Source organism: Leopardus geoffroyi, chromosome B3 (assembly GCF_018350155.1).
Source record: "Leopardus geoffroyi isolate Oge1 chromosome B3, O.geoffroyi_Oge1_pat1.0, whole genome shotgun sequence".
NCBI classification, from domain to species: domain Eukaryota; kingdom Metazoa; phylum Chordata; class Mammalia; order Carnivora; family Felidae; genus Leopardus; species Leopardus geoffroyi.
Window position 1 is genome coordinate 81403448 of NC_059337.1, and position 14884 is coordinate 81418331.

At 37.4% G+C, this 14884-nt stretch overlaps 1 protein-coding gene and 1 long non-coding RNA gene across 2 annotated transcripts in view; one reads left to right on the forward strand and one right to left on the reverse strand.

The window, feature by feature from the left end:
* Positions 1–413: 413 nt before the first annotated feature.
* Positions 414–7986, reverse strand: LOC123583521. The gene is made up of 2 exons (XR_006704918.1): positions 7749–7986; positions 414–741 (listed from the first exon to the last, which is right to left on the reverse strand). It is a non-coding gene; the product is annotated as an uncharacterized LOC123583521 (long non-coding RNA).
* Positions 7987–8018: 32 nt separating this feature from the next.
* Positions 8019–14884, forward strand: part of NUBPL (nucleotide binding protein like) — a 222916-nt gene continuing 216050 nt past the window's right edge. The window contains exons 1-3 of the mRNA XM_045450635.1: positions 8019–8179; positions 8736–8883; positions 11876–11910. Coding sequence (XP_045306591.1) covers positions 8072–8179; positions 8736–8883; positions 11876–11910 — 291 coding nt within the window. The 5' untranslated portion in view covers positions 8019–8071. The remainder of the gene's footprint in view (positions 8180–8735; positions 8884–11875; positions 11911–14884) is intronic.

A 14884-nucleotide genomic window follows, 5' to 3' on the forward strand; every position in this document is an offset into this window, starting at 1 on the left:
AAAGAGTAGAACTGTAACACTAATTTTTCTTTTACTAGGAATCTAGTTCGATTGTTACTAAGAAAAATGGAACTTGATTTGTGAGACAAAGACACTCTTCAATTTACTGCCTCCATGTGTCTATTCTGTGTATCTCATATTAAAAGACTATGAGGTTTGATAATTAATATAACAAGTAATTATTAATCCTCAATAATAAAACTCTCAACATAGGTTCAAAATACACAAAGGATTAATTTCTTAACAAAATACGCATATTTTTATATGGCAAAAAAGAATTGCCATTATATGCCAATTATATCTCAATAATTTAAAAAAATTGCCCATGAGAAATTATACTTTCACTATATTATTACTAAAATCTGGATTACTGAGTATTAGTTATCTATTGCTGCATAACAATTACCATAAACTTGGCAGCTTAAACAACACACATTTATTATCTCATAGTTTCTATGGCTCAGGAATCTGGGTACAAATTAACTGAGTCCTTTGCTTTATTATCTCTCACAAAGCTGCAATCGAGAGATCATCCAGGGCTGGGTTCTCATTTGAAAATTCAACTGGAAAGGATCCACTTCCAATCTCATGTGGCTATTGGCAAAATTCAGTTCCTTGCAGGCTGTTGGACTGAGGGCATCAGTTCTTCACTGGCTGTCAGCTCTTCCTTGCCACGTGGCCTTGTCTATACGCAGTTCATAACATGGCAGCTTGCTTTGCCAGAGCCAGCCAGGAGGTCTCCTAGAAAGCCAGAAGTTACAATTTTATGTATTGTAATCACAGAAGTGATGTTCTATCTCTGTTGTTATATTTTGTTGGTTAGAACGAATTTACAGGGCCTGGTCACACTTAAGGGAAGGAGATTATAAAAGGGTGTGAACACCAAGAGACAAGGATCATCTTGGACCATCTTAGAGTCTGTTGGAAGAAAAAGATTAATGTGACATATGACATAAGTTACAAAGAGAGAGATGCCTGTTAAGATATCATTCTCAATTTTCTCTATAATCCAGAAGGAATTGGTGGGAATGGCTTAATAGAATTTCTGGTTAGCTATACAGCATCATGAAATAGTGAGGGTAAACTACTAAGCACATTATTTCTTCTTCCACTACTGTGCTCTTTGTTTAGTGCTTTCACCTATGATATGAGAGCCCTATATCAGACCCTTGAAAAGCGGCAAATAGTTGCACTTCAGAAAAACATTAGAGAAATATATAATTATATATACATTTCATCAGCAAACAGTGTACTGCATCAGCAAATGGTATTGATTTTGTTGTAGTGGTAACTGGTATCTATTAAAAATGGCATTCTCAACAGTACATTGCCAGCATATTCCCCCACATAAATAGACTTGGATAAATAAAACCATAATTCTTGCACATGACTAGAAATTCGCAAAAGAGATTCGATGTGGCATTAATATAATAAAGTCTTTGACTTGGAGTAATTGATAGAACTTCATCCAATAATCAAAAGAACTCTTTGTATTCCTAATCAACTCAAAATACCAGTTTGTTTGTTTTTTTAATTTTTTTTTAACATTTATTTATTTTTGAGACAGAGAGAGACAGAGCATGAACGGGGAAGGGGCAGAGAGAGAGGGAGACACAGAATCAGAAGCAGGCTCCAGGCTCTGAGCCATCAGCCCAGAGCCCGACGCGGGGCTCGAACTCACGGACTGTGAGATTGTGACCTGAGCTGAAGTCGGACGCTTAACCGACTGAGCCACCCAGGCGCCCCTCAAAATACCAGTTTTTAAACTACTTAGAGTAATTATGCCCCAAATGAATGTTTTCTATGCAAAAACATTTGTATCTGTGTTTTAAAGACTAGCAAAGATTGGAAAAGCCTGAGATGGAGGAGATTAGTGATTATCACTTCAATAGTGTTTAGATTGTTGAATTATGGTTCCTAGATGGCCTCTAATAGGATTTAAAGTAAGTTCATTAGCCTGAATCATGGGTGGTTAGGAAAATCCTATTTTATTTAAGATGCAGCAGAAAATGGACCCAAATACTGCCTGTAAGGTTGGTTGGTATGAATTGGAGCATTTCAAGCAGCTTAAGAGCTGTGTGGAAGGCCGAAGACAAAGAGAAACTTCATGTTTTGAAGTTTGCCAGTGTGTCCTGGATCAAACTGATATTATGACTCTTGATGATGGTATTTCCATGTTATTGCTCTAAATCAGAATGTAGATGTATTTTGAGAAATTAGAGTGATTTGGCAGGAGTACTTCACTTTTATAAATGGACTGAACAAATTTCGTGCCTGCAATATTTATAACATATCATGTATAATATCTGTATATATGGTTAATAAACCATAGTTTTAATAAAACCATACTTTTCTAGGTAGAAAAGGTTAATAAATGAAACGACAAGATTTGGTTATCAGAACATCAAGTAGACTAACTAAGATATTATGTAAGCCACATGATTATAGAGGACATCCTTACATTTTGGCAGCAGTGTACCACAGACAAAAATCTATATTATCTCCTTTTCCCTGAAGAAAATAGAATTTCACATTAGCTGACGTGAAAGTTTGGTATCTTGATGGGGCTCTGCTTTGTCATTGTCCTTGGTATGTTCTCTAAAGTGCACAGGAAAATTCTCTTCTGAATACAGAATGAAGCAAGTTTTTGTCAAAGTCTTGTAGAGACTTAAGTCTTCTAATCTTTAGGATAGACTTGAAGGGTAGGAAGGACTTGGCTGAATGAACACAGGTTTGGTACTTGGAGAAAATGAAATAAAAAAGCAAATGCATGGGAATACTAATGCCCTGGGTATAGCAAGTATTTGCCTGTGTGACAATACTTTTTCTAAATTCTGATTGTGTAGCTTCTATTTCAGGATAGGATCTTCTTTGAAGCTTTAAACAGTAAACAGAGAATATATTCAGCTATAACTTGAGCCCTGTGACCTTTGTCCAAGGATTCAGTTCAGTCTCATAAATCAGAAATTCAAATGTCAAATCACCCATGATTTTTTCAGCTTTGAATATTGGCATTTAGAAACCCATCCTGTCTCATTCTAGAGGTGGATTTTTAGGCATTTGGAGCTCTATTCTCAGAAGCCTATCCAGTCTAAGAGTATACATACATTTGCTTTATGTAATTTTAAAAAATAAGAGTGGAGAGTTTCTTTGACAACACCTTAGTTTATGTGAGCTAAGGTACTGAAAGGCTAGCAAAGACTTTGATATCTGGGAAAACTTCCTAGGCCAGGTTTCCTACAGAGAGACCGACTCATTGAGAAGCTATTTACATAAGCAGAAATACTTTATATTTCAGTGTGAAAATTTGTGTTAGATGTAGGTAAGAGACAGTTTCATGTTTCATCATAAGTATAGAGATTTGGAAGCAAATCATGCTGTGGGACAAAGTAGGATCAATTAATAGGGTTGTCATTTACATGTCCATTGATAGGGTGAGGTTTTCCTTTCAGTGAACACTTTGGGCAGGATAAAAGGTTCAGCTGGTGACAATATTCTTAAAAGAAGGCACTAGTTTCTAAGCTTTAGTTGGTATTGTCAACAGAGACAGGAAAATGTCCATAACACCCTCTTCTTCCTTAGTGAGTTGAGCAAAGGAATGAAGCATGTTATCAGCTGATAGTGTGGCTTATGGACAGGGGATGAAGCTGACTGCCTCTGTGTGGGAATCTGAACGTTCAGTGAGTCCATGGTCACCTGAGGATCTTTTATTTGGGCGGGGGTGTGTGTGTGTAAAATCTAGCAGATATAAATACATGCTTTCTAGAAAATAATACGAAGTCTTACACTATTTATAGTACACATTCAAAAGAATCCTTTTTTTGAACAATATTTATTTATAAATTTCTCTTTGAGTGGTAGACACCAGGATTGTGCCTATGTAGTGTCCAGATGTCCACATGGTGACGTGAATTTAATCCTCAAGATTTTTATCTATTTATACCAGCATCAATTGAGATACCACATACTTAACCAAGCAGATTGTTACCAAGTCTTCACTTATTCTTGACCTTAAGATCTCTTAAAGATCAGCTTTCCCTCAGCAACTCCTGTGGCTGCTTGTAGGAGGCACACCCTATGAAGTTCTCTCAGACTGTCTGCCTTCACACAACATTCAACTGTTCTTATTCTGTGGGCCTGATACTACATTGAGTTCTAACTGGTAATGGGGGCATTGGTTCTATTGTTCTCACATCCCTTAAACTGATTTCAGGTTCTTATGCTCCCCTTCTTTACTGGGATTCAACAGGAGAGAGGTAGTCAGAGTATATCAGGTTCTGTCTTAGGAGCTATAATAGCCACTGATTATTCTAACTTCAAATAACAAAAATCCTAACCAACAGTAGTTAAAGCAATTATCTCACACAACAAGATGACTAGAGATGCATGTCAGGACTGGCATAGTAGCTTAACTATACAGCTAAGAAGTCATCTTCTGACATATTTCTACTTAGTTACCTTAGCTGTTGGCTTTTGTCATTGTATCTGTCACCATTATGCTTCTTATGTTTACAAGATGACTACCACACTCCAGGTGTCACGTCAATGGTCAAGTTGGGAAAAAGCAGTAGCACCAATTATGTTCTATTTTTTAAAAAGTAATTTCAATATTTACTTATTTATTTTGATAGGGAGAATGCGAGTAGGGGAGTGTCAGAGAGAGAGGGAGACAGAAAATCCCAAGGAGGCTCCTTGTTGTCAGCACAGAGCCTGACACGAGGCTCGAACTCAGGAGCCATGAGATCATGACCTGAGTCAAAATCAAGAGTTGGATGCTTAACCGACTGAGCCACCCAGGCTCCCCCAATTATGATCTATCTTATCAGAAAAGCAAAAGCTTTCTCAGAAGGCAGAAAATTTCCCTTACATCACATTGTCCAGAAGTATGCCATACATGCCCAGAACTATGTCTAGAATTAGCAAGTGAGACTAGGAAAGTATTTGGATTTCTAACTTCTATAGTTCAATGTGGCAAAGGAATTGGGGGTTGAGGGAATGTTCTTGGGTTATCCAACCACCAATATCGGGCTTAAGACCTTGTGAATGTTTTAAGTTCTCACTTTTTTTCTATCTTGATTCCCCATAATACCAGAAATTTTTATATAGTCTTTCTAAGACAGATATTGAGTTGGTTTATTCAATATCCATTTCCAATCATTTTCTCCATTACTGCCCTCTACTCTGTAGGTTAAAGATATGTAAACGCTTCATTTCTCAGCTTCTCTTGCTTTTAGGGGTGGTCATGTTTTACGCAGTCTCGTGTGTATGTGACTTCTCTTCCTAAATTAAAAACAAAACAAAACAAAAAAACAAAGACTCACTAGAAAAAGCTTTTTATCTTTTCACTTCCCTCTTTTCCTGTGCGGAACATATCCTTGATGCCTGGAAGTGCAGCTACCATCTTGTGACTGTGAGGGGACAAAATAAGGGTAACATGATGATGGAACAAAAAGAATGAATTTGGGACATTATAACATAGTGGAGTCACTACATCAGACCTGAAGAGACTATCTGTGAACTTTTCATATGAGACTAATATATCCCTACTTATTTAAGTAGAGTTTTCTGCTACTTGCAGCCAAATGTAATTCTAATTTATATAGGTGAGAAACCATGTGTTTATACCATGTAATTCTCCCAAATGTACTGCCTTTGCCAGAGCTGTCTCCATTCTCCTTAGAGGTCTCAATTTTCAAAATTCAAAAAGCAAAGAAACAATCTCTTTTCTCTAACATGTTTATGTCTCATAAAATGATGGCACATAGTTTATCAAAATGGGGAAGGGCTATATGAGGTACAAGGAATTGCAGGGGGGTCTTGATAAAAATTACAAATATACATGTTACCATAGTTATAAGTACACAGAAACACACCCAAAGTAGGCCAAGGCAGAAAGAGAATTTATTGGATGGCTGTAAGTTTATCTCATGGATCTATGAATAGGATGTGTGGCTGAACCTCATCATGGACTGGAACCAGGTACTGGAAAGCTATTATGAATCAGTGCAATTATTCTCCCTTCCCTCTGTGCACACATGATCTCTTATGGTCTGCTTTATTCTTCTCTCTTGGCATTGGCTTTTTCTGCTCCTCTGCGCACAAAGAAGAAATTAGTCACTTTGTTAAGTTATAAAAGCTGAACAGATAAAAATGGATAAATATCAACTGAGAAAACATATCACAAAATAAGAAAGTGATAAGCCAAATGGAGCAAAAATGTGAGATTGAGGGAGAAGAAGCAAGGAACTGATTTATTTTCAGAGTTTATTTAATTAAATGTATTTTGTTGGTAATATCTTACCTAATCCTTACAATAATTCTTTGAGATTGCTGTGTGACACTCGTATTAAAGATAAAGAAAAATATGGGAATGCAAGCTGGTGCAGCCACTCTGGAGAACAGTATGGAGGTTCCTCAAAAAACTAAAAATAGAACTACCCTACGACCCAGCAATTGCACTACTAGGTATTTATCCATGGGATACAGGTGTGTGGTTTCGAAGGGACGTGTGCACCCAAATGTTTACAGCAGCACTATCAACAATAGCCAAAGTATGGAAAGAGCCCAAATGTCCATCGATGGATGAATGGATAAAGAAGATGGGGTATAGGGGCGCTTGGGTGGCTCAGTCGGTTGGGCGGCCGACTTCGGCTCAGGTCACGATCTCACGGTCCGTGAGTTCGAGCCCCGCGTCGGGCTCTGGGCTGATGGCTCAGAGCCTGGAGCCTGCTTCCAATTCTGTGTCTCCCTCTCTCTCTGCCCCTCCCCCGTTCATGCTCTGTCTCTCTCTGTCTCAAAAAATGAATAAAACGTTAAAAAAAAATTTAAAAAAAGAAGATGGGGTATGTATATACAATGGAGTATTACTCGGCAATCAAAAAGAATGAAATCTTGCCATTTGCAACTACGTGGATGGAACTGAAGGGTATTATGCTAAGTGAAATTAGTCAGAGAAAGACAGATATCATATGACTTCACTCATATGAGGACTTTAAGAGCCAAAACAGATGAATATAAGGGAAGGGAAACAAAAATAATATAAAAACAGGGAGGGAACAAAACAGAAAAGACTCATAAATATGGAGAACAAACAGAGGGTTGCTGGAGGGGTTGTGGGAGGGGGATGGGCTAAATGGGTAAGGGGCACCAAGGAATCTACTCCTGAAGCCATTGTTGCACTATATGCTAACTAATTTGGATGTAAATTTAAAAAAAGAAAAAAAGGTCAAATTAGAAAAAAATAAACTGAATGATCATACAACAAATTCTCTACAGATAAGAAGCAAAAAAAAAAAAAAAAAGACATTAAAATTAACTTTAGAAAATATCATGAGAGTAAACCAATCTACACCCTAAAGGATCCTTTTGCTGGGTCTGGGTTTTTGTATCGGCTTTCTCACTTACGGCCATTTCCTTAGTTCCCATCAGTTTTGGATGTAAGAATTCTTCATTCCTCATACCAAAATAAATCCCACCTTCTCCCTCAAGCCTTGTCTCACTTCCTTCTTGAGCAAAACTTACTTCATTAGACCTGCTTTCTGATTTAGCTAAACTTTTCCAAGCCCAGCAAAGCACCACACTTCTGTTTAAAGGAATTGTCAGCAACACAGCAGGAAACATGAACACAGACTGTTACTGTATATCACGCAGGGGGAAGAAAGGTAAAGTTAACAGTGGCAATGTTTAAGTTACCATAGTCTGCGCAGTGAGAAAACCTGGAGTCATTTTCAAGTTTTACCATCTCCTACCTCTTTTCAGTCGGGTCAGGTCTCAGTCTGGTTTCTTACCCCTGAAGAGAGGCTACTGCTAGTAAAGAGTCTCCTATCTACCTACTCGAGAATTTCTGTGAGGACCAAATAGATGAGGTCTGTGAAGACATTCACAAACATTTGCTGTGAAATGTTTGTACCCGGCTACGAAATGTTCGTATTAACAAGCTGCGTTCTTGGGCTGAAGAAATTCAGAGGCGGCTAGTCGCTAGGGGGAGGAAGCCGAGCGTTACTACGTGACGTCATCACTCCACGCCGGCCGCGACGGTTTCCGGGCTGCGCTAAAAGCAGCGTTCTGCGCTATGGGGTCTTGGCAGCGTTTGCTCTTGTTTGGTGGGGTGTCGCTTCGGGGTGGCGGTGGGACCAGTGTCCCGCTTGGGAGAAGCCAAGTGTTGGTTTGTCGGCGCCAGGTCCGTGATGCTGCAGGACAGGGGGAAGCGGGAGGGACGGAGATGCTAGAGCGGCAGGGCCGCAGGTGCCCTGGCATAGCCTCTTGCCGACGACCCTCCTCAGACCTTAACGGGGCCCCCACTGACTCGGTGACAGACTGAGATCTCAGTTGGCTGAACGTCCCCACTTTATAAGCAGGCCCCAGTAGAACCGGCCGAGGCGAGGCGGGATATGCAACAGATTCCTAAAACATGGATGTGTGGCTTGTACACTGTTTTCTGTGTTGGTTTATTTAGAAAATAGTTTAAGGAGAAGAAAGCTTAACTCTGCACAGAGGCAGTTTATTTACTTTCCGTTTTGTACGTCTGCATATCCCGGCAGGTAAATTTCAACTTGAACAGTGTATTTTTACCTTTGTGATCAATATCAATAGGTAGGACGAAAAACCGAACTAATGGAAATTAGAATTAGCCTAGAAAAGAAATCCCTCTTACAAACTCCGAATTTTTACTTTAACAGCGTGATAATGGAGATGGCTCATTTTAAAACTTTTTTTTAATTTTTATTTTTTTTAAGTTATCTGGCGGTGACAGTGAGACCCTAAAACAAAGAAGATCACAAATCCTGTCCCGAGGACTTCCAAAGCAGAAACCAATACAAGGTGTAAAGCAAGTTATAGTTGTGGCTTCTGGAAAAGGTGGAGTTGGAAAATCTACTACAGCAGGTATTGTAGGATATTCTGATTTCGATTAGGAATTTATGCCAACTGGCAACCGCACAGCATTAAAATTCCAGTTTTGATTTTTAAAGAGTTATTTGTGAAATTCCTAATAGCTGATTCCCTAGTACCAGGATTGGTAGTGATTAGGACCTTAGATTTGCATTTAGAAAAAACTAGGTACATAGCCACGTGTTTGACTTCTTGATTGAGGAAAACTTGGTCCGGTTGCCCACAAGATTGCCCAGATATTCAGTTAAGTGTCAAATGGCAATGCTGATAATCTTTTTCATAGTGTAGCTATGTAAATTAAATAAGTTAACCACTTAGCCCAGTGTCTTCTAAGTAGTAAATGCTCAGTATTCGGTTGATGTTACTATTTTTTAAACATTTGGTTTTTTTTTTTTTTTTTTTAATTTTTTTTTTTCCAACGTTTATTTATTTTTGGAACAGAGAGAGACAGAGCATGAACGGGGGAGGGGCAGAGAGAGAGGGAGACACAGAATCGGAAACAGGCTCCAGGCTCTGAGCCATCAGCCCAGAGCCCGACGCGGGGCTCGAACTCACGGACCGCGAGATCGTGACCTGGCTCAAGTCGGACGCTTAACCGACTGCGCCACCCAGGCGCCCCAATGACATTTTTGAAATAACGGCTAGTACAGAGTTGTGACTATCACTAGAGATCTTGTCTTCACTTGAAACCATATTTAGTAATTTCCCAGTATAGCAGTTTTATAGTTTTACAACCAGGTACAAATCCAACTAGATAGTGTTATTAGTTCAATTTTTTTCTCATTTTTACCTGAAGTTAATTGTGGAAGAGTTTTTCAGATATTTTGAAGAAACTAAAATTTACCAAGTATTATAGTAATAATAGGCCTCTAATATATTACTATTTGATAGATACTGTATTATTATTAAAATGATTAGTGATGTTCGTAATTAATGCTATAAGCTACACATTTTTACCTTCTTTTCTAAGGCCTATAATCCATCTATTTAATGTTTCATTTTTAAAATATAGAAGCTTTTAGACTTTGGTTCTAGCATCTGTCTCTTCTTGTTTTTTGAAAATTTAGAGTACATTTATTTGATTTCAGTGATGTGAATCCTTTTGCATCTCTGTGATTAAAGGTGGAAAGTATTTTCATGATAATATCTCTAAGTTTTTTGAGTTTTATACAATATAATTTGTTGGGTCTTTAGGTTAGTACTTAGCACATGGTTTTGTTTTTGGTTAGCAGATCATCTGTTGCCATGGAATGTGACAGCATTTTATGTTTCTTAAGTTGGCTCCACATCCATCGTGGAGCCCAGCATGGGGCTTGAATTCACAACTGTGAGATCAAGACCTGAGCTAAGGTCAAGAGTTGAACGCTTTACCAACTGAGCCACCTGGGGCACCCCTGTCACAGCATTTAAATAGGAAAATAAATGAGAAAATATACAGTTGTGACACATAGTAGTGTTTCAGTGAATGCCCCTTCCTTGCTTTTTTTGTTATGTTAGCATTATGTCATTCCTCCCAGAGAGCTGACCTTTACTTTTTCCTAACAGCTCTATCTACATACATAAACCTTAGAAATAAGTTGTTTCTGTTTAACTCTGTTGGTATTATATTTCTTTCCCTTATATATATTTATTCTTGTCCCAAACTGTCTCAAAATTCTTCCCATTTGAAAAGGTATGCCCTGAGATATTTTTGATTACAATGATGACATATGGTGAATACAAACATTCTTTGTGATTCCATTGTATGAATGTGAGAAGACCCTAACACTAGATGAATCACTCTCTAAAACTTTCTGCTTAATAGTTAGTTTATGTTTAACGTATGATGTACTTGAAATTCAGAATTATTTTGTAATTTATAAAAATTAGTCAAGTGTCATGGCCTAGTCTAACTATTTCATATCAGTTTTTCATTTAATTCTCATAATGGTTATGACATAGGAATTATCTTCATTTTATACAGGAGGAAATAGATTTAGGGGTAAAATATCCTACTCCAGGTTATGTAATAGAAGATGGTAGAACTAGGATTTGAACCAGGTCTGCCTTGAAAATTTATGCTCTTAGCTACTTTAAGGAAACCATCTCAGCATGATTTATAACATTGTTCTGTTAAGGAAATGTGATTCACAGTATGAGAGTCTGTTTATTTATCAGTCTTGGAACTGTTTTACCTTCAGACCTCTCTTCCTCTCAGATGTAGCATATCTCTATTGCTGGGCTAAAAGTAGCTTTGAGACTATTTTCCTTCTTTATGTTTTGGGATTCACTAGCAGTAGGCAGTTTTGGGAACCTGTTTTACTGCCTTACCTTTGACCTTCTTCCCTTTCCTCTGCAAAATGAGCTAGCCTTTTATATAGGGGTATTTGTGAGTTAGGTATTTAGAATTCCTGCATTACCAGCATTTATTTTTCAAAGGCAGTAAGATCATATACATTTTTATTAAAAGGTAGATACTTTTTCTGCACAATGTTTTTGAAAATAATTGAACTCTATGTACCATTAACTTTTTTTTTTTTATAACATTTATCTATTTTTGGGAGTCAGAGCATGAGCAGGAGAGGGGCAAAGAGAGAGGAAGACAGGCCTCAGGCTCTGAGCCGTCAGCACAGAGTCTAACGCGGGGCTGGAACTCACAAACCATGAGATCATGACTTAGGCTGAAGTCGGATGTTTAACCAACTGAGCTACCCAGGCGCCCCAAGATTGTTTTTTTAAAACAAGATTATTTAAATTATCACATTATAAAAATGAATTATTTAAAATATTAATTTTAGGGCAGGCATCTATTGCTGTTGGAATATTACTGTCTCTTTTTGTCTTTTTTTACTTTCTGTATTCTTTCTTTGTCTTTGTTTGATACCAGTGTGGGAGATATATTAAAAATTTCTCATGTTTTGGTTATTACATTGAAAATATTAAAAGGCAAACTGAATTTTAGTAGAAGGAACATTACTAAATTTAATTACTTTTTTGTTTCTTACAGTGAACCTTGCACTTGCACTAGCAGCGAATGATTCGGTAGGTGTTTATTATTATGAATATTAATTGATCAAAATACTTTTTAGGGAAATGATAAAGAACGTACTGATATTTTTCATTTACTCTGTCAGAGGCTGTGTAGTGTAGCTGTAGTCACTTGTATTTCTTTAAGGAACTAAAAAGTCTGCCATAAGTACTGATAACATTTAATGATAAGGAAAATGAAAGGGGTCAAGGAATTCAGGCAGCCTCTAGAAGGTAGAAAAGGCAAGTTTATGGATTCTTTCTTAGAGCTTCCAAAACATATGTAACTCTGTCATCACCTTAATTTTAGCTCATTGAAATCCATTTTGGACTTACGTGATAATTTCTCACAGTAGAAGTAGGAAATAAATATGGACAGGAAGTCAGTTTTCTTAGTTCTTAAATTTCCAAAGATGTCTTTATTTTGCCTTTGTATTTGATAGTTTGACTAGATGTAGACTTCCAGGTTCAAAATAATTGCATCTCTGAACCTTGTAAACAACATTCCTTTTTCTTCTCACATGCTAATAAAATGTCTGATGCTAATAGGATTCATATTGCTTTGTAATAACCTGTGTTTTTCCCCTCAAAGCTTTAGGGTTTTCTTTATGTATTTTAAGTTTAGAAATGTCATAAATATGTGTCCAGTTTTTGGCTTTAAAATTTTTTGCCTGCTTGGAAGTTAGCCAGGCAGTATCAAGGTTTGAGTCTTTTTCAGCTTAGGGAAATTTCTTCCTTGATCACTTCATTTTTTATTATTTTTTAAAATATTTGTTTATCTTAGGGAGAGAGACAGAATGCGAGCAGGGGGAAGGGCAGAGAGAGAGGGAGACACAGAATCCGAAGCAGGCTCCAAGTTCTGAGCTGTCCTCACAGAGCCCAACATTGGGCTCAAAATCATGAGCTGTGAGATCATGACCTGAGCTGAACACTTAACCAACTGAGCCACCCAGGTGCCTCTTCCTTGTTTACGTTAAGTGGTGTGTTTGTTCTCTCTCCAGGTACCTATTGGATAGGTATTAACTCTTTATACTTGTTAATTTGTCTTTCATATTCTCCATTTCTTTGTCTTTTGTTTGCTATATGTTTTGGAAGATATCTTAGACTATTTTCCACACTGCTTTGTTGGGTTTTAGTTGTTATTTAGCCCTTCTGAGTTTTATTTTTAAATTCAGAAATTGTATTTTTTCCAGTTTTCCAAAACTCTTTCATATTTTACACATACCAGAAAAACAATGGCTGTATCATTCATTTGAATCTCTCTGAGGATGCTAATTAGAACTAATAAAAAAGTGTTCTTTTGAGTGATCTGTATTTACTTAGCTTCGTGGTTCTTATAATGTGGTGCTCAGACCAGTAGAATCAGCACCACCTGAGAAATTGTTAGACATACAAAATCTTGAGCCGAACCGAAATCTGAATTAGAAACCATGAGGGTGGAGTCCCACAATCTGTGTGTGTGTGTGTGTGTGTGTATGTATTTCCATACATTGTATTTTTAAATTTAATTTTTTATTAAAGTATATTTGACACAGTGTTATATTAGCTGGAATCTGTGTTTTAACCAGCCATCTATATGATTTTGAGGCATGCTCATCTTTGAGAATCCTGGATCTAGACTTTGTGAAAACTCTTACCTCCTAATGTCACCCTCTTTGTTTTCTTTTTTCTTTTTAAAATGTTTTATTTATTTTTGAGAGAGCACAGGCTGGGGGAGGGAGAGAGAGAAAAGGGGACAGAGGATTTGAAGCAGGCTCTGTGCTGACAGCAGTAAGCCTGATATGGGACTTGAACTCAGCAACCATGAGATCATGACCTTAGCTGAAGTCAGATGCTCAACCAACTGAGCCACCAAGGTGATCTCTATTTTCTTAGCTTGGTGGTTCTTTTTGTTTTCTAGTGTGGTTATGTTTTTTTATTTAGTTTTAAACTATTTTTTCTCTTGTTGTATCAGTGGGAATTTGAAGAGTTTAGGTAACCATATTGAAGTAAGAACCAGTAATAAATTTTTAAAAATAATTTTTATTAGGGCACTGAGTTACCCTGAAGAAGAGCCCTCATCTTGCTTAAAGAAGGGAGGAAACAGGGAAGATTCAGTGGTTGGGAAGGTAGATAAATTTGTAGGTGTGGGGATCTTTTAATTTGGTTATCATTTTAGCCAAAGCTTTGAGTCTTAAGTCAGTGTGACGCAATAATGGAATAAGAGAGCAAATGATGAAAAGAATAGTTAAAGAAGGGTTGGTTCCTTCATGTTAAATATTGCCAGTCTTGATGAGATGGTAGCTCAGAAAGTTTTTTTTTTTTTCCTTCTGTTTTTTTGTGGTTTTTCTTTTCTTCTTTCAGGGAGCAAGGATGAGGGCAGATCCATCTTTAATGCTTTATATGTATGATAGGGAAATGGCAACAAGAAAGGAAAAGCAATAATACTTTACCTGGCTCATTTCTTCAGAAGTCTTTAGTATCCTCAAGTGTTTTTAAACATGTTTGTAAAATCTTCCTTTCGTTGTCTATGATCCTGATGAAGGTGTTTTTTTGTTTTTCATTTCTTGATTTTCTTTTTTTTAGCAAAGTTACTATTTTTGATTAGAGTCTAGCATGTTTGTGACCTGCCAGAGTGACCTGCCCAAGGGACAGCCTAGCATATAGAAAAGAAAAGCTGTATCTGTTCTATATGATGTAAATGCGTCTGGCATAGTTTTTATTTTATTTTATTTTATTATTATTTTTTATATGAAATTTATTGTTAAATTGGTTTCCATACAACACCCAGTGCTCATCCCAACAGGTGCCCTCCTCAATACCCCTCACCCACTCTCCCCTCCCTCCCACCCCACATCAACCCTCAGTTTGTTCTCAGTTTTTTTTTTTTTTAATTTTTTTTTTTCAACGTTTATTTATTTTTGGGACAGAGAGAGACAGAGTATGAACGGGGGAGGGGCAGAGAGAGAGGGAGACACAGAATCAGAAACAGGCTCCAGGCTCTGAGCCA